At 33.9% G+C, this 21,624-nt stretch overlaps 3 protein-coding genes across 5 annotated transcripts; 2 read left to right on the top strand and 1 right to left on the bottom strand.

Annotated features, from left to right (window-relative positions):
- Positions 1-430: 430 nt before the first annotated feature.
- On the top strand, positions 431-5,276 carry LOC115976579 (protein kinase PVPK-1-like). 3 transcript variants are annotated; one of them, XM_031097932.1, is made up of 3 exons: positions 431-755; positions 1,567-2,740; positions 4,186-5,276. In XM_031097932.1, the coding sequence occupies exons 2-3, from the start codon at positions 1,587-1,589 to the stop codon at positions 5,054-5,056; spliced, it is 2,025 nt and encodes a 674-aa protein (XP_030953792.1). In that variant the 5' UTR covers positions 431-755; positions 1,567-1,586; the 3' UTR covers positions 5,057-5,276. The 3 variants fall into 3 exon arrangements, with proteins under 3 accessions (XP_030953792.1, XP_030953790.1, XP_030953791.1); XM_031097930.1 differs by having other exon boundaries at positions 1,552-2,740; XM_031097931.1 differs by having other exon boundaries at positions 1,547-2,740.
- Positions 5,277-10,596: 5,320 nt separating this feature from the next.
- LOC115976580 (altered inheritance of mitochondria protein 32) lies at positions 10,597-14,080 on the top strand. The gene is made up of 5 exons (XM_031097933.1): positions 10,597-11,077; positions 11,459-11,544; positions 11,955-12,260; positions 12,364-12,447; positions 13,380-14,080. Exons 1-5 carry the CDS (start codon positions 10,661-10,663, stop codon positions 13,744-13,746), a joined length of 1,260 nt encoding a protein of 419 aa, XP_030953793.1. The 5' UTR covers positions 10,597-10,660; the 3' UTR covers positions 13,747-14,080.
- A 5,432-nt stretch (positions 14,081-19,512) lies between these two features.
- Positions 19,513-20,370, bottom strand: LOC115970520 (putative B3 domain-containing protein At1g78640). Its single transcript, XM_031090148.1, has one exon. It carries the CDS (start codon positions 20,368-20,370, stop codon positions 19,522-19,524), a length of 849 nt encoding a protein of 282 aa, XP_030946008.1. The 3' UTR covers positions 19,513-19,521.
- Positions 20,371-21,624: the final 1,254 nt, after the last annotated feature.

The following is a 21,624-nucleotide window of genomic DNA, read 5'->3' as shown; positions in this document are numbered from 1 at the left end:
TTTCAGTAGATAATATAGCTCCCTAAAAAGAAAAGCAAAAATATATATTTTTCAATTTACTAGTATTTAACTATTTATTTATGGGTTCAATTAACGAGTGCTCTAAAGACATTTGTTAATAGGTTATTTTAAAAAAGTTTTGATATAATTATTTACAGAAAAATACATAAAATTATCAAAAGAATCGATTATTTTTTTTTCCTTTTCTAATAAAAAATTATTAAAAATATTTTTGGTTAATTTTATTTTTTCTTTTATTTGAATGATGAAGAAGTTGCCTTTTTAGAAAGGGGTTCATTATAAAACACAGAGTGAAGTGAAAGGGGGTGCCCCATGAATCAAAAGTGACTTTGTTTGTTTGGGTTGCTATTTTACCTTGGCTATGCTTTGCTTGTGTGGTTGGGTTTGTTTTTAGTTTTTACTCACTGAACAAAAATCCCATTCCTATGCAAAAGCACCATTAACTACACGACGAAAAATAACAGAAAAAACCTTTTCAATAATAAAAAAATTAAAAAAAAAATTGTTGCTGCTGTAATTATTATTGTTCCATTTCTCTGTCTGTCTTTGTGCGTCTCTTTCTTTCTTTGTTTCGATCAGATCTGAAGCTCTTCTTCAGAGAAACACAAAGACAACCCAAAGTTGTTTCACTTTCTCCGTGAGTTTTTTTGGTTCTCTCTCTTTCTTTCTCTGTGTTCCAACTGTCATGAAGGATTGCTTGCTCTGCATTGTACTCTTTCTTCTCTGATAAAAAGGTATGCTGTACTAAAACTAAAACTATACTGTACCCTTTATTTCTTTCATTCTTTATGATTCTTTGGTTCTTTGCTTTTTTTGGGGTTTCTTGCCTTGTTTTTCGTTTGGTTTTTGAGAAATTGTGGGAAAAGAAAAGAAGGGGAAGGTCAAGTTTGTTGCTTTTTTGGCTCCAAATGAATGGAGGTGTTGGGTTTCTTGCGTCACAAACAATGAAAGCTTCGAGCTTGATTGTTTCTTCAAATTCTAGTTCCTTCCTTTTCTTTTACTACATTTTTGCTTGGCAAGCAAAAATGCCATCTGGGTCGTTGAGAAACTTCTTTATGGTGGTGTAGGAATCTCAAAGCAATGCATTTTTATTTAGTTGATGGTTGACTTTGCTAGTTTTTTGACCCTTTTTTTTGTGTGTGTGTAGTAATTATGTTCACTATCTTGATTCTGGGGTTAGCTATGTTTGTCTTGGTATCTCGGGTCGGCTTTAGGTTTCTTGTTCTATCCGTAATCTTTGGGATTTTCTTTAATTGAACGAAATATTTGTGTGATGGAACTCTGCAAATTCTGTTAATTATGATTTTTATTTGAAATTGCATACAGGGTCATTAAAATTCACGCCTAGGTTTCAACCACATAGTTATTGTCACAGATTTTCTTCTTTTGAAAAATAGATAGACGTTTAAGTCTAAGATTTTGTTATTAATGGCCTTGGCATAAGGTGGTGGTAGTGGTGATGGTGAGGGGGATTATATTGCTTATCATTTTGTCAGTTTTTGTCTCACAAATTCACTGTGCTTAGTTTAGATTTTGGCGTGGCAGTGCCTGTTTGAAATTGCTGAATGGAGTCACTTATTGATGGAGTTTCGAAGACTCAGAATTTGGCAATAGGCAACAAGCCTCCATCAAGATCTAAGACTCCTCACTCCTCTAGGCCTCCATCTTCAAAACAAACTAGACATGAAGTGGTTTCTTCCACTTCCTATGCAACTATTCATAATCATGCCATGAAAACAGCCAGCTATCCAAATGGTTATGTGATTAATCAAAAGCCATCTCACAAGGTGGCCCATCATGATGTGCAGCATGCAGAATCACTGAAGACAGAAAAACACTATTACAATTCACATAAAGGAAAATCTGAATATGGGCCCCCCAATTATGTTGATAGTAAAGTGGGTGGAACCTCTTATGCGGAGAAGGTTTCTGCAGTGGCAATGAAATCTTACATCAATAATCCCATTTTTGATTCAAAGAATTGTAATTCGAGTGGCTTGTCAGAATCTGAAAATTCGGTTTTATTTCCAAGTAAAGGAGGTGCTGAACAAATGAATGGCCACTGTACTTCTCAACCAGTGGTAACCTATTGTCCAAGTCCTCCAAATAGCCTCTATGCTGCGACCCTGTATTCAGAAGCCAAACAAAGTTTCACAAACACGGAAGTTAGTGAATGCACAAGCAGCATTGAGAAGTCTATTGAAAGTGGTGAAGTTACTAATTCTTGTGATCTTGTCGAGAGCAGGAAGACCAGCATCTACAGAGGCAGCACTGGCAGTGATCTTAGTGATGAGAGCAGCTCAAGTAGTTTAAGCAGTGCCATGTACAAGCCTCACAAGGCAAATGATATAAGATGGGAAGCAATTCAAGCTGTTCGATCTCGTAATGGGATGTTGGAAATGAAACATTTTAGATTGTTAAAGAGACTGGGATGTGGAGATATAGGCAACGTTTATCTATCAGAGTTGACTGGCACTAAAACTTATTTTGCCATGAAGGTAATGGATAAATCAGCTCTTGCTGCTCGCAAGAAGCTATTGAGGGCTCAGACAGAAAGAGAGATACTGCAATCTCTGGATCATCCATTCCTACCCACATTGTATTCATATTTTGAAACAGAGAAGTTCTCTTGCTTGGTAATGGAGTTTTGTCCCGGTGGAGATCTGCATGCACTCAGGCAAAAACAACCAGGAAAGTATTTTCCAGAGCATGCTGCCAGGTTAGGAATTGTTTTCTCCTCCTGTTCCTTTTCTTGTTGCTTTAAGCACTTGAATTTGTACAAATGCATGCACTCAGGCAAATGTTTTATGTTGCTGCTATTGGTAAAGATAAAAATGTTGGTTCTCGTAATATAATCGAGAATAACTTGTGAGTCCAATTCCAGTTAACTCTGTCTCTCTTGATTTGATTCATTTGATGGTCTCACTATGCTCTTATTTTATTTTTATTTTAAACAATACAGAAATTTCTCTGTAGACTTTGCACCAGACTTCAGTGGTTTGTACAGACTCTCTCTTTCTAATAGTTTGGCTGGTATGAAAGAGGAGTCATCTTCGCCTGTAGAAACCTTGGGGAAAGCCAAAGAACTGCAAAATTTAATTATATATACTAGTCCATTTTTGTCTAGTGGATCAAGTGAATCTTTAGATCTTGCCACTATTATGAATGCTTTGATGTTGATAGCACCTGCTTATGCAATTTAATTTTTTTTTTCTAGGAGGTTTCTAAAACAACAAGCATCAATTTCCTTTGCCATAAACATTCCTTTTGAACTAATCCTGCTTACAACTCAATTTTTTAAGAATACCAACCTAGTGGAATCACACTACAAACAGTTGTCACCTGCATGAACTTGATGTTATACCTTATATTTTGGTACTACATCAACCTTATTTATGATCTCTATCTAATTTCCCTTTGCTGTCCCTTCATCATGATGATTTGGGCAGTCATAACAAGTGCTCATTTTCTTGTTTTTCTCTAAGTTCTTTAATTCTTATGTGGAAGTCTCTTTCATTAACTTAACTCCTGATTATTCCCTTTCTCTACGGCATCATACTAAGTTTGGCTTGTCTATACACATATAAGTCGCTTCTATTGTTGCTGTTATCATTATTTAACTTATAGAATAGGTTTCACGAATGTAAGATATATTGAAGTTCTGAAATATTATGCCAAAGCTAGCAAATAGAAGGTAAGTTTGTGCATTATCAGTTGTCATTAAAACAATGAACTCAATTAATAGCCAAAGGAGTGTGGGGGTGGGGAAGAGCCAAAAAGGATATTTGGCAGGACTTTCTTCTCCTAGAGATGTAGCCTCTTGGGGAACTATTTAAAATTGAAAAACAATTGGAAAAATTAAAAAAAAAAAAAAAAAAAAAAAAAAGGATTCCATCATATTAAGCAATACTCCTGGTTCTCACAAAAGCTAATATTTTTTCTTTTTCCTTGTTTTTGTTGATATAATTCTAGTGAATGCACAATGTGTTAAAGAAATTAAAAAACATGATATTTGAACTAAGACTTCTGGCACAATTGTTCTTACCGATCTATCTTGGTAACTGTTCGTTTTGATGATGATGGTGATAAAGGTTTAATTTTATCTGAACTTAATTTTAAAGAAAAAATGATAATGTATCCCATTGATCTACACTGTCACTGCAGGTTTTATGTGGCTGAAGTTCTTCTTGCTCTGGAGTATTTGCACATGCTTGGCATCATTTACAGAGACCTAAAACCAGAAAATGTGTTGGTGAGAGAAGATGGGCACATAATGCTTTCAGATTTTGACCTCTCTCTAAGATGTGCTGTCTGCCCAACTCTGGTGAGATCCTCTAACTTAAGCTTGGAGACAAAAAACTCAGCATACTGTGTTCAACCCACCTGCATAGAGCCAACTTGTGTAATGCAGCCAGATTGCATCCAACCTGCCTGTTTTGCACCACGTTTCTTATCAGGCAAGCCCAAGAAAGAAAAAAAGAACAAGTCAAGGAATGAAACATGTCATCAAGTGACTCCTCTCCCTGAACTCATCGCTGAACCCACCAGTGCTCGGTCAATGTCTTTTGTTGGTACACATGAGTACTTGGCACCTGAAATCATTAAAGGTGAAGGCCATGGTAGTGCTGTAGATTGGTGGACATTTGGGATATTTCTTTATGAGCTTTTGTTTGGTAAAACTCCATTCAAGGGAGCTGGGAACCGGGCTACCCTATTTAATGTGGTTGGCCAGCCCTTGAGATTTCCAGAGTCACCTTCTGTGAGCTTTGCTGCCAGAGACTTGATTAGGGGTCTACTTGTAAAAGAGCCACAGCATCGTCTTGCTTATAGGCGTGGTGCTACAGAAGTTAAACAACATCCTTTCTTTCAAAGTGTGAATTGGGCACTCATCCGTTGTACAAATCCCCCAGACGTGCCAAAACCAGTTGTGATGGACTTCCCCTCTATCATTGATCCGCCAAAAGCACCCACAACTGAGGTGCCTGGTGTTGATGTGAAGCCTTCAGGTAATTATTTAGAGATTGATTTCTTTTAATTCTTGTATCCATTTTCCTTCTTTGTACCACTACCAGTTTCCTCTCCTCGATTGTATTGTGCCTCAATGGTTTCCTTCCATTGCAAAAAAGCTAAAAAGTGGTTGTTCCTTTCGATTGGCACTTGTAACTGCTCTGCAGTTGTAGGCACAAGATAAACACAATGAGGAAAAGCAAATGCATTAAAATCTGGAATGAAGTTGCTGATCTTTCTTTCCTACACCTGTTGCTTCTGTTAAATTAAATTTGTCCTGGTGGAAATATAGTATTTAAGATTGAAAATGCCTACTTTTGCAAGATTCTTCCTATTTTTCCCACTTGCATTCTTGTGGGCACGTTCCTGTTTAGGTTGGCCTGGTCTAATCAAAATCTAAGTCTAATCAAATCTATCTGACTCACATGAAGAAACACAGTGAGTTTCCACTAAAGCTCATTGCTTGAGTCTATAGGCTACCTCTCTTATCCACATATCTACAAGGTCTACTTTATTCTTCCTTTAAACCAGAATAAGAGACTTTCATTAAACTGATTAAGAGGCTACATCAGATGCTATTTGAGTTTGGAGGAAAGCCGGAGTTTCTTCCATCCAGATTACAATGAATATAGCTAACCTTTTATTTTCTTATAACAATTATGTACTTCAAAAAATAATTTTATGCATATATATTAATTGAAATTCAGGGTGTTATAAACTTAACTACTTTGTCTTTATCATTTCAAATATATATAATTTTCTAAAACTTTGTACATATTTAAGATTTTTAAAAAGAAACCTTATAATTTTAATTTACAGTAACCATTTTTTTTAAAAAAATTTTGGGGGGCCATTGGCCTAACATGGATCCATCAATGTTTGGATCTTCTCCTCCTCCATTGTTGTAATTATTGAATTATTAAAAAATATATATTGATGGAAAATTTTTTAAAATGTAATGTAAACATTGCAAATGACTAAGTTATTTAAGCTAAATAGCTGCAGGTACCCATTAAAGAGTGAAGCTTGTGTCCAATGCATTTTTACACTGGAGACGATACAATTCGGACACGTGTTTGCATTGTACTCTATTTAGTGCAAAAATGCACTGAACACAATCTGTATCCCCCATTAAAAAGTAAAAATTTAGTCCGAAAAATTGAGGAATCTCGCAGTGAGCAAATTGAACGGATTGACATTCATCAACCTCTAGTTTATTGCTATTAATAGATGCAACAGTTTTGAATGATTCATGAACATTTTTGTATACATTGTCGAAAAAGTAAAAATTGGATTTGGATGGCTAAAATAAAATGCACAATAGAAGCTTTGTTGGGTGGTGATTGACTTCTGAGTTGTGAGGTACACTTTGAGTGAATGGTATGGTTGATTTTGATGCCTCTGACGCAAAGAGATTTTTGTTTTGGACCAGCTCTAACTGAAAGTCCACCCACGGCCCACCTGAAATTCTCAAATTCGTAAGAGCATGCGTCAGCAATTGGGCATCCCCAAAAACATCACACATACTAAGGGCACAATGGAAGGAGCAAGTAGGCATACTTATTAGGCTTGTTTATCTAACATCCACAAAAATATGACACATACAAAGTGCCCTCGGAAAGAGCAAGTCGGCATAAAGTGGCTTTGTTTATCTAACATACAGAAGTGTCCTTATATTTTCTCCCCAAAAAAAACACACACACACACACAATTGTGCCCTTATAGATTGATGATAGTTTTGGTTATAAATTAACAACCCCCCACACCTCCCCCCCCCCCCCCCCCCCCCCCAAAAAAAGAGTATAAAATGAAATTGGTTTTTTTTTTTCCTTGATGTCTAGTCTATGAGTCTATCTACACTTATGTTAACTAAATCTGGAGAAAAATATGTACGTAAAAATTAATAATTTAACTGACTCCATCTATTTTTATTTTTAATCTTGAGTAAAAACATGTTGACTTGTACCCGACATGTTTTTTAAGTCAGATACATTCAAGTTCATGAGTCTGAGTTTATCAAGTCTAGTTATTGAGTCAAGATTGGATAATTTAGTTTGTTTGGAGTCTTGATTTATGTGTTATACTAATTATGCATTTTCTAAGTGATAGAAATTGTACAATAAGAAAAAAAAAATGTTAAGGTATTTGACACCTAATATTCTATTAAGTATACCTTAATTGATAATCATGTTTCATCATAACTTATTTACTTGCCTAATCTTACTTTGTAGGCTAAGAAAGTGCCTAATGGGTTATCTTGAGACTAAAGTATTCACATATAATTGTTTGAAGATTAGCTAAATTTAGAAGAAAACATTTTCTTTTTCTATTTTAAGTTTTTAACTGCTTAATTGTAAAATACACTTAACATTTTTCTTTCTATTGTTTCACCTCTCCATTAAAATATTCATTCTATTTTTTATTATTCTTTTTTCTCCACTCAAAACACCACACCTATCATCCAAAACACTCACACCCACAATCCAAGTGACCCATACCCACAACACCACCCTCTCAATCTCTCATTTTGATCTGTTTATGTCCCTTCATCCTATGTCCAACAACCCACCTTTGCTAGCCCACGCTTCAAACATTGCCCCAACACCCCTTTCTATAAACATGAAAGCTACAATGACTGTTTGTAAATATGACTGTTGTAACCATTTTTATTTGGTTTCATCACATTTAGGATCTCCTCCCATTTAAATATTTTATAAATCTCTTATATTTTAAACCAAATACAAGACATATGGCATTAAATTAATCTAATGGTTTTTTTTTTTTTTTAAATCCATGTCAACCACACAAAAATAAATAAATGTCAAATCATAGCTTGTGAGATGTTTGAGTCCTTATAGGGTGATTAGACTTATAATTTGGCAAGAAAAAAATTGATTTACACAACCAAATGTATATGCTCTTAGAATGAATGTGCTTCAACATGTTATTGGCTAGTAGGGTCAGCCTAATAACCATCATTTTCAAATTTTAGTTTCTTTTGAAGCCTCAATCACTCAACCCAAAATAATAATAATAATAATAATAATAAATCTCTTGTATGCTTGGAATTAAAATTGCATTTTGGAATTGATTATCTAAAGAAAGGAAATAATTTTTAGTTAAACAATTGTTAATGCATAAATCATGACGCAAGTTACCCGAAAAACGGAGGATTGACTAAACCACTGGTTAACAAACTAGTGGGTCCTATCAAAAGAAAAAAAACTAGTAGGCCAACCAAAGTCACTGTCTGTTTCATAAAGGCTATTGAAGGCCCAATCATGAAAGGCCACTTCAGCAAATTCAGATACTAAAAAAAAGATTCTATTCACACTATTAGTGGGTACTGCACGCGCGCTCTCATCTCCACGCGCCTTTCATTGAGCTTTTGAAGTAGGACCACACTACACCCGTGGTCGCGTACACGGAAGATCAATCTTCCAGTCTTCTTGACCCAATTTGATGGGCGAGGGTTCCAACCGCCTCGAAGAGTTGTTATCAAGTACACCCTGGACTAAAAATGATCACGTGGTCCTGGATGTAATGGGAATTCTTGTTTATTTTTAGGGAGTTTTAGGACTTTCAAATTCTATATATATTTTTTTCCCAGAAAAAGAATTCTATAATTTTAAAATATTTTGGTCAATTAATTAATTGATTTTTTTAATACAAACGAGGGTATTAAGACCATTTTGAGCATAGGCAATTCCTCCATCCTACATACAATAGATTATTATAAGGAAGAATTCCTTGAAAGTGCCTCTAAGATACTGGTAAGAGGTTTTGAATTCAGGAACTTATAAATATTATCCACTTTTTTTGTGTAAAAAATTATCCAATTTTCGAATACATCTTACACCCTTCTCTTTATTTTCCTTATACATTTAGCTTATATTTTCATCATAAAAATTATTTGCTCTCTTTTTTAGTGGGATTTAATTGGGATGCTTCAATTCCCATCTACACTTATAAAATAACAAAGCAACTTAGAATTGTTCATTCGCCTTACACCTACAAAATAACAAGGCAACTTAGAATCATTCATTCGCCTTATGATTTATTTGTATTTATCCAATTCTTAAAATATAGTTCTAATGATCGAATATCTATAGTTGTTCTTAAACGAAAAATAAAATAAAAAGTCATATATGGATGTTAAAGCCCTGAGAAAATAAAAGACAATACAAGAATTTAATATATTAATATCATAGTATATGGTATGAAGTAATTTCCAATAATGTAGGACAAAATATGACACATTTGTTAGTCCTTGCCAAAATAAAACTATATAGTTTTTATGCTAAAGAAATTTAACCATGTTGTAAGTGCTTGATTGTATTGACTAACAAAAGTTTTTAAAACGTTGTTATTCATTTTGGTTGCATCCTCACAATGACAGGCTTAAAATAATAGAAATAACATTCTTCCTTATTAAGGGGATGTTTGAAGTGGATGAGTATTTATTTCCACTTGATTTTTTTTTACTTGGTATTTGGGGATTAAAATCTTAGATGTTTCATTAGAAATACTAAGAGGTATTTGATTTATTGTGACTAATATTGCAATTCTTATCCTATAGATGTAAAGTGCAAACATATGATAAGAAAAGCATCGCGAAATTAAGATTATAGCTCTCATTTTCATCCACTATTTTTGTAAGATTTTGTGCTTTACTAATCATTTTCTAACAAGGTGAAAAGGATCTCTAATTTCAAAATAATTAGGTACTTGAAAATTGTTGAACACTTTATTAGCAAAAAAAAAAAAGAAAAAAAATCTCTTTGGGTGAGGACATGGCATATGATACTATAATTTTGCAGACCAAATTATAAAATTATTTTTATATATTTTGGTACACAATCATGTGATTTATTTTACAATTATATGAAATATTTGATCAAGAATGGATAGTCAAATGCGTTGTTTAGTTTAGGCTAAAATGCAAACGATACTATTTAAGTTTAACTGAAATTTATTTTAATTCTGTAACTTTACTTTCGTTCAATTGAGTCATTTAAGTTTTGAATTTATTCAATTCAAGCATTCTTTTCAATTTTATTATGAATTTCAATCAAATTTAAATGGTGTAATATGCATTTTAGTCATTAATTTATTATATAACTGATCAGAAACTTAAAAGGTGGTGAAGTTGATCTATTGAAATATCTAATCTCTTATAATTCAATTGAAGAAAAATTGCATCTCCCTCTATCATATTTTTAGACAAACTTAATTTTCTTAAACTAAGGCAAAAAATCTATCATAAAAAAAGAAGAAGCTAGATTAAAGAATAATGATTCATTATATCCCCTACTTGTATTTAAGTCTAATTAATTACATGCATATAGTAATTTGAAAAATCTAGTCTTCAAAGAAGATTCCCATTTAAAGAAAAAAATGTAGATTTGAAGAAAAGGAGTATTACATTATCATTTTCTCTTAGACCCAGACCCAGTCCCAGTCCCACCCAAATAACCGCGTCTTACCCACGCGCCAGCCGCGCTTCTTTCTTTTACCCCAAGCAGCGAAATACTTGTCACCATTTCTCACAGCCCAAATCACCAAAAAGCCCAAAAAGCACCGAAGACAAAAAAGAGTCCCAATTTCTCCATTTTCCTATTTCCCATATGATATGCGCATTGCGCACCCTTGTCGCTCTCTCATTTCTGCAGCTAACTCCCACTCTCACCGCATTGTCTCTATTCTCTCATTTCCTATCTCTCGCTCTTTAACAACAACTACAACTCAAACAACCCTAACCCAAGCTCCACCCTCAGCTCCTACCACCATGGCTTCCGAGTCCGATAACCTCTCTACTCTCCCCGTCGCCAACGGCAACGTCGTCGAAGATGAGAAGTTCGGCTTCCGACGCCCCGAGATGTTCACGGAGAACCTCGCCGGAACAGTCGGCGCCTACGACCGCCACGTTTTCCTCTGCTACAAGAGCCCTGAGGCCTGGCCATCGAAGGTCGAAGGCTCCGAATCCGATCCGCTCCCCAAGCTCCTCTCCTCTGCTGTCAAAGCTCGCAAGAATGACATCGCGCTCAAGGTCAGCTCAAAAAAACGAACGAACAAAAAAAATTTGGATTAGTTGGTTAATCAGTGCGGTAAATTATGATTTGTGCTTAGTTTTGAATTTGCATCGAGTTTTGAGAGACTCGGTTTTTTTTTTTCCTCTGAAACCTAGATTAACCGTATAGGCTACGGTTTAGGACGAATGATCGGAGTGATTGTGAGGTTCATTCGAGAATTCAGAGACTCGGAATTTTCATATATTCTTTGCAAAATTTGATTAGCTCGGTGCGTAATGTTAAAACTCAGATTAATCGGTTTGAAAATAGCAATAATTGTGAGATTCTTTTATTCCGTGAGTTTTGAGACTTGGATTTTGGTAAGAGTTTTGTTGAATTGGTTGTTTTGGATATGACAGACGAACGTGACAGTATATGAAGGAAGCGAGGGGACTGAATTTTCTGATGGAGACGTGTTGATTTTCCCTGAAATGATTAAGTACAGGTAGATCGCGATGATTATATTGGATACGTATTTGTCTATATCTATTTTTTGGTTGTGGTTTTGCTAATTTTCGTAGAAATGATGGATATAACTCGGTTGCTTTGTTCTAGGGTTCATTTCTAACAAGTTTGTTACATGATCTGATATGTATTTTTCTTAATCTATTTTTTGGTTGTGGTTTTGCTAATTTTCGTCGAAATGATGGATATAACTCGGTTGCTTTGTTCTAGGGTTCATTTCTAACAAGTTTGTTACATGATCTGATATGTATTTTTCTTAATCTATTTTTTGGTTGTGGTTTTGCTACTTTATAATTGAATGAGTTTTGGTTTGGTTTAATACTGTGCCATTTTCAAACGGAAATGGTTGGGTTCTTGGGGCTGAGGCTTTTTTTGCTTTCTCTATTGAAGGGGTTTGAAGGAATCGGATGTGGATAGCTTTGTTGAGGATGTTCTTGTGAATGGTAAACCGTGGGCTTCTGGAGTGCAGGAGGTGTTTACTGGTTCGCATGTGTTTGTATGTGCTCATGGGAGTCGTGACCGGAGGTGTGGTGTTTGCGGGCCAGTTCTCATTCAAAAGCTTAAAGAGGAGATTGAGTCTCGAGGATTGAAGAATCAGGTGTTTGTCAATGCATGCTCGCACATCGGAGGGCACAAGTATGCTGGGAACGTGATTATCTACAGTCCGGCCCCAGATGGGAAGATTACAGGTCATTGGTAAGTTACAAGTCATAGCTACTCTCTGTCATTCTACAAATTTGAAAGATATTTGATGTTATCACTCTAGTTTGGGTAACGTTAAATACGCTAATGATGTCAGGTATGGTTACGTTACTCCTGATGATGTGCCTGCATTGCTTGATCAGCATATTGAGAAGGGAGAGATCATAACACATCTTTGGAGGTTTGTTCTTTTGTCATTTTGCACATTCTTTTATCATGAAATTTTTGTTTAATGATTTTGTTGTCGATTCCACAAATTGCAATTTAATACTAGTGGCAGATTCAAGATTTATGAATTATTGATCAAGAAGGACCTTATTGGTTTTATCAATATATGAAATGCATGGACTGATCCAATTTCTAATTCTGGGTGTCAACATACGTTATTTAGTATATCAAGTCGCATTACTTAATTTCCCTATTTGGCCTATTAAGTTTTGAAGAGAAACAACAACAACAACAACAAAGCTTTTAACGGTGAATACCTGCTACATGCTATTGCTTAGCAGACTGTTGTTTACCAGACAATATTTCATTATTTTACCTGAAATGTACTAAAAGTTCATTGAAAATTTGAGCCTTTCAATTCTATATTAAAAGGGGTAATTCCAAAGGCAATGTGTAATATAATTTCTATATTAATGTTATTTTGATATCACAACTATAATCCAATAGTTATAAGAAACAATAACTTACCAGTCTAAATTATATTCCAGATCAGAATAATTGATAGATAGTTGAGACAGGTGATGCAATGTGGTCAGTAGTCCATTAAATCTGTTGAAATTCCTTGCTTTGACACTCATTCTGACTGTTTAAACATAGCCTACATTTTGGTTCCTTGCTTCCACGTGTTTCAAGATGAGTTCTATTATCAGTCTTTTAAGTGTTGAAATAGGACCTATATAAAAAAAAATGTTGAAAGACATGGGGAAGGAAAAGGCCTTTGTTGGGTTTTCTTAAAATTTTATTTTATTTCTTAAGAAGGAAAGCTTTCTCACATTTTCTTGTAATGAGAATCATCTGATGTTTAGTTGCTAATTGATGATTGCTCTTTCAATCATTAGTGTTGTGAAAAATAGATGAGCATAAAGTAACAATAATTATATGCAGAGGGCAAATGGGGGCGGCTGCTGAGGAAGGTGGCAAAGAGGATGAACATAAGCTTCCTAAAGGGGATTCGAAGAAAAACAAGAAGAAGAAGCACGAAGAAAATGGTACTCAGAGCAAGAAGGAGGAAGTTTCTGGCTGTTGCCAGGGTGTTAATGGGTTTTCTTGTTGCAAAGATGGAAGTTTGGATCAGAATGGTGTAATTGAAAAGAATCTGAATGAAACCGTAGCACATGAAAAGAAGGAGCAGGGCAAACTATCAAGCTGGATGGGATCGTGGGAACAAAGTGACGTTCTCACTGCTGTTGCTGTGGTTGGAGCAGTGGCAACAGTTGCTGTGGCCTATAGTTTTTATAGGAGGTCAGGCTGAAATATGCTCTATTTCCACGAGTTCAAGTTTGTCTGTGGGTCTGTAGAAACCCTGGTTTTTTTGTAGAAAGATGTGATAACATCTATGAAATAATTCTCTGAACTGCGTATGTCTATGGAAGAAAAAAAAATATAGGTATATGTTATGCATAGCAAATGGGAAGAATTACTAAAAATGTTAATTAATTTGTTTGCCCCCCTTTCTTTTATAGTTGATTCTTCTCAACTAAAATTGTTTGTTTCAACACACTTGGTGACTGGTCAACTTACTACTGGGATTTGTTTAGTTGCTTGCTTAAGGTAGTAATGAAATTTGTTATTACTTGCTTGTTAAATGTATCTACAATGAAATTGTGTTGATCCTTTGACAGTGGAGTACAAATGTTCAGATGCAGAAGGGAAAAATACTCTCTTTAGCGCAAATATGGTTAAAAGTACTGGGAGTCTGTATTTTCTAGGCTATGTTATGGTCTGTAGTTAGAATTGCAACAACTTGTAACTGATCTAGCTGTTGATAATAACCTTTAAAAATCAAACTGTTGCTCCATAATTAAATGGTTAACTTTCAACTAATGTGTGTTTGGGGAATGATTATAAGCTAGCTTTTATAGCTTTTTCTTTTTGAAAATAAGCTAGCTTTTAGCCCTACTAGATATAAGCAATTCCCAAATGGACACAAGACTTGGAGCTCTACATACCTACTTATTGCTAATGTGGAAACTGCGTTTGGAATAGCCTTTTTATCATGATAACTTATACGGATCACTATGTCAAATGGAGTAATTGAAGCCTATGCAATCAACTTGTGTTTTAAACAAGCGAAAATGTAAATTGTCATAGGAGAGGCAATCCCCATTACTTCTTTCATATGATGAGATCCAGAAATTCTCAGTTGCCATGACTATACTTAATTTCCAAAATCTTCTTTGCCCATGTACTTCAGGAGAGCAAATCTAGACCTGATATGAAACATGATAGATTATTAATGCATGAAGCTTGAATGCACTTGTTACTGAAATTATGACCATAGACTATTATTTGTTTTATGTTTCCATGTCATTGCGGGTCTAGTTGGGGATCTGGATTTGTACAAATTGATGACATGCATTTATATTTTGGAGTTTTTGGTTGACAAGAAACTTGTCCTTGCTCACAAATAACGTGGTCAGAAAGATAAAAGATAATATTATGTTAACAAACCTAATACAAGATCAAGATATTGCTGTGTTCCGGCCTTCGATTGACAAGGTCCGCGTACATGTATGCAGCCATAGACTGAGTGCCAATGAATGTGCAGACATAGGCCCCAAGCTCATTTAACACAGCCAAAAGTGTGTGTTTGTTATAGTTATTAACATATCAAAATTGCACACACGAGTCAAACTTGGTGATTTACTAAAGGCTTGGAGAGAATTAAATGAACAGTAAAAGTTTCACAATCAAGCCCATGGTGCCAGATTGCATGCAAGCAGCAACCCTTGGCATCTTTTAGAATAATCTATAGTGGAACTTTCTAGGAGAAGATTTCACCTTAAGAATATGCTTAAATGTTTCAATTCACTAAACATGCGGGAAGAAATAAATTCCACATGCCTTACTCAAGTAGAAATCTCATTTAGAAATGAATACTTCATCTTCTCTTCTCCATTTTGTAGATAATGTCTAAACTATGAATCTTAAATCAGTTGCATAACAGTTCAAATCCAGCACTCTTTAAGAAGCTTATGACGAAAAGGATTATTTGAGAAATAAGGAGAGATGTACATAAGAAAAGCAAAGCAAGTGATACAATGGACATCAACTCGGTTACTGTGATAGAAAAATATTTAGACTGACTGCATTTGTAAGGAATAACACGATGTAAAAACTAATTAATGACCCCAACCATCTTTAAAAAAAAAAAAAAAAAATTTAATTCCAAACCATCTAGGGTATGTTTAAACAAAAATAGGAGTTTACTCAATCAAAGCTAAACAAAAGCTTCACACTAGGCTAATTCTATTTTTCAGAAATTAAGCAGACACTACCACACAGCTTTCAAAGTTGACCAACAGGCAATAGGATAAGAACAAAGGAGTCGAAATTGAATTAAAAAATAAAAAATAAAAAGAATGGAATAGGTAATTCACCATTCTCCATTTGTCCTAAACTGTAATACCCCAAGATGTACAAGCAATATCATAGGGAAAAATAAAATAAAAAGACAAACTATCTTGAAAGTTTCAACGTCTCAAGCTTCCACACCCGAGATATTAGACACTTGGCAAAGAATTCTATTATAACATAGATGAATTGCAAAGAGAAAACTAGTGGAGAGAGGATTAATTGCTTGAAGCCCGCTTGAGAATGCTAAAATTGAATCTTGAATTGCTTTGATCCCAATAAAGTCCAATCTCATCACCTTTCTTCAGACCCCTCCTCCACACAAAATCCCTAGTCCATTTTTCATTGAGGACATAACACCCATTACTTGGCCACTGTTTGAAGATCAACTGATGTTCAGACTTGGTATCACAATCCCAAACAGCAACTCGTACCCCATTCTTGATGCCTTCAATGCGCCTCGCATCCCATTGTGTCAAAATATGCCTCTTCACTATATCTGCTGCTAACAAGAGCCTAGCCAAATGACCTATATCACTTAACTGAATCCTCTTCTTGATAACCCAAGGTTCAAGGCCAAGCTTCAACTCCAATGACACACCATTAGGCCCTTTTCCTTTTTCAACTTTATGGCTATTAAGTCTCATTCTTTTGATTCCACAAGCTGTAGATGACAGAGAGAAATTGGCCAAATTTTCACTTGCTTTCCTCTTATTGGCTATGCAAGAACCATAACCCAACTTCAACTCTGTTAAAACCTCTTCAGATTCATGATAGGTTTTGGTTACAAGCACATTTTCTTGATAGACTTGGAGTTGATCATTCTCAGGAATGGCCCGAATGGGTATAAAATTAAAAAAGATAGGTTTTTTCTCTGTACTTTCAGAAGCAGAAGAAATAATAACCTTATCAGTTGAAGAATTTTCTTTCTTCACCACAAAGATTTCCAATGTAAGTTCTCTGTTTTGGCCATCTTTTCCTTCTTGGGTTTTCTTGGTTTGTTGCACACACGTAGGCTTCATGGCTTCAGTGATTGAAATGCAGGGTCTTAGGCTTAGAGTTAGAAGACCCTTCATTATGCTGAGAAATAAAGAAAGAAAGAAAGGGTTACGGAGGGTTTGTGTTTCTTGGAATGAAGAGCAACAAGTAAACGGTAATGGCAGAAAGAAAGATTTACAGAAGAGGGTTTGTGTTTCTTGGAATGAAAGGAAGTGATATATGTAAGGGGTAATGGCACTTATATTATATATCCGTTTGAGGCTTTTGGGGCAAGAAATCCAAAACTATGAAGGATTTAGGTTTCAAATCTGATTGGAATTTCCAATTGCTGTGAGGAGTAACATCAGAAATCCTTTGAATTTTTGCCGCCTATGTTGTACCAATGAGGTCTTTTTATGTTGTGGTCGAACATATAAGGACTGGTTTTATTTTATTTTATTTTATTATTTATTTTTGTTTTTCCCTTTTCACTTGTGCAACAAATAGATGAAAGGGGACATCACATATGGTCAAGAACCCATAAATATGGAGTTAATAGACATATATGAGGGATTAAGGAGGAAAACAAAAATAGAAGTAAAATAAAAATCATTTGTAAAGGAAAGCCAAATTACATTAGTGTTAAGTTAGTGTTTTTAGTTCCTCAAGTTTCAAGTGAACATTATTGGTATCTAAAATTTAAAAAATGAACATTATTGAGTTTCAATTCTTACGTGACTAATGGTGTAATAACATGACATCTTTAAAGTAACATGAAAAATTTAAAATTTATTTTTACATCTAAGAAAACTTATGAACCATTAGGATATTTGAAACTCCAATAGTTGACCCATTTCATAACGGGTTCTTCACCAAATCAAATTTCAAAATCCCTAATATGAGAATCTAGAAAGATAGAGATAACAATAAAAATGAAGGTTGAGGATGTGGATCTTTTCCACATAGGAACATCCGCACATGTGGATAGACTTTGCAGCAAATAAATGAAGTGCTATTGATGTAGATTTTTTTCTTTTATTTCTTTATAATTCATTATTTATTCTTTTTTTTAATATTAATTTTAGTTGAGTTTTTAATTAATTTTTTGATATAGAAATTTAAAACTTGGAACTATTATTTTTGCTTATGAAATTATGCTTGTTCTTAAAATTATAATTATAATTAAAATTATTTGTTCATGTTTTATTATTTTTATATATGTTGTCAATGAAATTGCGCTTGAAACTATCTAAAATTTTGAAGTTATTTATATTCAACATTGTTACTTTTTACTATTCATTCTATTTTTTTTAATATTATAGTTAATTTCTAAATTAATTATTAAAATAATTATAATAATAATTGATAAAAATTCTTATTTCTTTATTTTAACCAAATAAAATAAATGTACATTCATTTTTATCATTATACATTTCTATTCATTTTCTTCTTAAAAAAAAAAATTTTCTATTCATTTTACTAAACATACAAGAAGGATAACAAAAATCTTTATTTCAACCAAACCAAATAAATGTATTTTCACTTTTATCATTCTACTTTTCTATTTATCTTACTAATAAACAACAAGGATAATGAAAATCTTACCAAAAATATTTCTTTCAACCAAACAAAATAAATGTATATTCATTTTTATCATTATACTTTTCTATCCATCTTACTAAACACACAAGAGGATAACAAAAATCTTTTCGTAACTCCAACTTTTCTATTCTCCTTATAATTTCCATTATTCCACTTTTCCATCTCTATTAGTGTTGTCATATCCATGTTCTCTTTTGCTTCAATTTCTTGCATCATTACCTCAATAAGCTCATGCTTTGGTTGTTCATTTCTTAGACTATAACTTGAGCAATCCCTCAGAAGCAACAACTATTCTCTAGCCATATCCCGCTCCATGTCCCATGTACACCCAACTATAGTAAAAATCTCATTTAGAGATGAATACATTCATCTTTTCTTCTCCATTTGGCAGATAATGTCAAAACTATAAATCTTAAATCATTTGCATAATTTTCTCAAAAAAAAAAAAAAAAATCATTTGCATAAAAGTTCAAATCCAGCACTCTTTAAGAAGCTTATGATGAAAAGGATCATATGAGAAATAAGGAGAGAGGTACATGAGAAAAGCAAAAAAAAACAAGTGATACAATGGACATCAACTCTTATTGTGATAGAAAAATGTTTAGATTGACTACATTTGTAAGGAATAACATGTTGTAAAAACTAATTAATGACCCCAACCATCCTTTTTTTTATTTTTATTTTTATTTTTTAAATTTTAATTCCAAATCATCTGGGGTATGTTTAAACAAAAATAGGAATTTACTCAATCAATGCTAAACAAAAGCTTCACACTAGGCTAATTCTATTGTTCAAAAATTAAGCAGATACAACCATAGCTTCCAAAACTGACAAACAGGCAACAGGATAAGAACAAAGGAGTCTAAACTAAATTAAAATAAAAAAGTACAAAAAATAGAACAGGTAATTCACTATTCTCCATTTGTTTTAAACTGTAATACCCCAAGATGTACAAGTTATATCATAGGGAAAAAAAAAGAAAACTATTTTAAAAGTTAATGTCTCAAGCTTCCATACTCGAGATATTAGACACTTAGCAAAGAATTCTATTATAACATAGATGAATTGCAAAAGAAAACTAGTAGAGAGAGGATTAATTGCTTGAAGCCCGCTTGAAAATGCTAAAACTGAATCTTGAATTGCTTTGATCCCAATAAAGTCCAATCTCATCACCTTTCTTCAGACCCCTCCTCCACACAAAATCCGTAGTCCATTTTTCATTGAGGACATAACACCCATTACTTGGCCACTGTTTGAAGGTCAATTGATGTTCTGACTTGGTATCACAATCCCAAACAGCAACTCGTACCCCGTTCTTGATGCCTTCAATGCGCCTCGCATCCCATTGTGTCAAAATATGCCCCTTCACCAGATTTGCTGCTAACAAGAGCCTAGCCAAATGACCAATATCACTTAACTGAATACTCTTCTTGATAACCCAAGGGTCAAGGCCAAGCTTCAACTCCAATGACACACCATTAGGCCCTTTTCCTTTTACAACTTTATGGCTATTAAGTCTCATTCTTTTGATTCCACAAGCTGTAGATGACAGAGAGAAATTGGCCAAGTTTTCACTTGCTTTCCTCTTATTGGCTATGCAAGAACCATAACCCAACTTCAACTCTGTTGAAACCTCTGCATATTCATGATGGGTTTTGGTTACAAACACGTTTCCTTGACTGACTTGGAGTTGATCATTCTGAGGAATGGGTAAAAAATTATAAAATATAGATTCTTTCCCTGTACTTTCAAAAGCAGAGGAAATAATAACCTCATCAGTTGCGAAATTTTCTTTCTTGGCCTCAAATATTTCCAATGCAAGTTCTTTGTTTTGGCCATCTTTTCCTTCTTGGGTTTTCTTGGTTTGTAGCACACTCCTAGGCTTCAGGGCTTCAGTGATTGAAGTGCAGGGCCTTGGGTTTAGAGTTAGAAGACCCTTCATTATGCTGAGAAATAAAGAAAGAAAGAAAGGGTTACAGAGGGTTTGTGTTTCTTGGAATGAAGAGCAATGAACGGTAATGGCAGAAAGAAAGGTTTACAGAAGAGGGTTTGTGTTTATTGGAATGAAAGGAAGTGATATATGTATGGTAATGGCACTTGTATTATATATCAGTTTGAGCCTTTTGGGGGCAAGAAAGCCAAAACTATGTTGGATTAAGGTTTCAAATCTGATTGGAATTTCCGATTGCTGTGAGGAGTAATATCACAAATCTTTTGAATTTTTGCCGCTTATGTTGTACCAGTGACAGTGAGGTCTTTCTATGTTGCGGTCGAATATATAATGGCTGGTTTTATTTTATTTTGTTTTATTATTTATTTTTGTTTTTCCCTTTTCACTTGCGCAACAAATAGATGAAAGGGTACATCACATATGGTCAAGACCCCGGGGCTGTTGAATAGACATATATGATATATTAAGGATTTGGGAGGATAGCACAAATGGAAGTAAAAAAAAAAAGAAAAAGAAAAAAAGAAAAAAAATCATTTAAAAAGGGCCAAAATACATTATTGCTAAGTCAATGTTTTTAGTTCCTCAAATTTAAGTGAGCGTTATTGATATTTGAAATTTAAAAAATGAACATTATTGAATTTCATTTTCTATATAACTAATAGAGAAATGACATGACATTTTTAAAGTAACATGTCACCATTTTTTTATTAAGCAATTAAATTTAGTTTACATTTAAAAAACCCATGACCTATTAAGATATTTGTTGCCCCAATAGTATTGATCCATTTCATAACGAATCTTCCCCAAATTAAATGCCAAAATCCCTAACATGAGAATTGAGAAAGATAGAGGCAATTATAAAAAATGAAAGTTGAGGATGTAGATCTTTTCCACATGTGCACGTGTGTATAGTATTATACATTTGGAAGCAAATAAAGGAATAGATTCTTTTTCTTTTATCTACTTATTATTCATTATTTATTCTTTTTTAAAATATTAATCTTAGTTGAGTTTTTAATTAATTTTCTGATATTATAATATGAAACTTGGAACTATTATCTATGCTTTTGAAATTATGCTTGTTCTTAAAAAAATTAATTTATAAATTACTTATAATATAAACAATTAATAGAGTGAATGGTCAAAAGTAACACTGTTGAATAAAGATAACCTCCATTTTTGTAGATAATGTCTAAACTATGAATCTTAAATAAGTTGCATAACAGTTCAAATCCAGCACTCTTT

Source organism: Quercus lobata, chromosome 2 (genome assembly GCF_001633185.2).
Source record: "Quercus lobata isolate SW786 chromosome 2, ValleyOak3.0 Primary Assembly, whole genome shotgun sequence".
Lineage (NCBI taxonomy): Eukaryota > Viridiplantae > Streptophyta > Magnoliopsida > Fagales > Fagaceae > Quercus > Quercus lobata.
This window is presented reverse-complemented; position numbering and strand designations above follow the sequence as displayed.

Excerpts from the sequence above, each read along its gene's own strand:
- LOC115970520 (XM_031090148.1), bottom strand. The coding sequence starts at position 20,370 with ATGAAGGGTCTTCTAACTCTAAACCCAAGGCCCTGCACTTCAATCACT.
- LOC115976580 (XM_031097933.1), top strand. The coding sequence starts at position 10,661 with ATGCGCATTGCGCACCCTTGTCGCTCTCTCATTTCTGCAGCTAACTCC. Across the intron at positions 11,078-11,458 it reads AGAATGACATCGCGCTCAAG|ACGAACGTGACAGTATATGA; the intron begins GTCAGCTCAAAA and ends TGGATATGACAG. Across the intron at positions 12,261-12,363 it reads GGGAAGATTACAGGTCATTG|GTATGGTTACGTTACTCCTG; the intron begins GTAAGTTACAAG and ends TAATGATGTCAG.
- LOC115976579 (XM_031097932.1), top strand. The coding sequence starts at position 1,587 with ATGGAGTCACTTATTGATGGAGTTTCGAAGACTCAGAATTTGGCAATA. Across the intron at positions 2,741-4,185 it reads TTTCCAGAGCATGCTGCCAG|GTTTTATGTGGCTGAAGTTC; the intron begins GTTAGGAATTGT and ends CTGTCACTGCAG.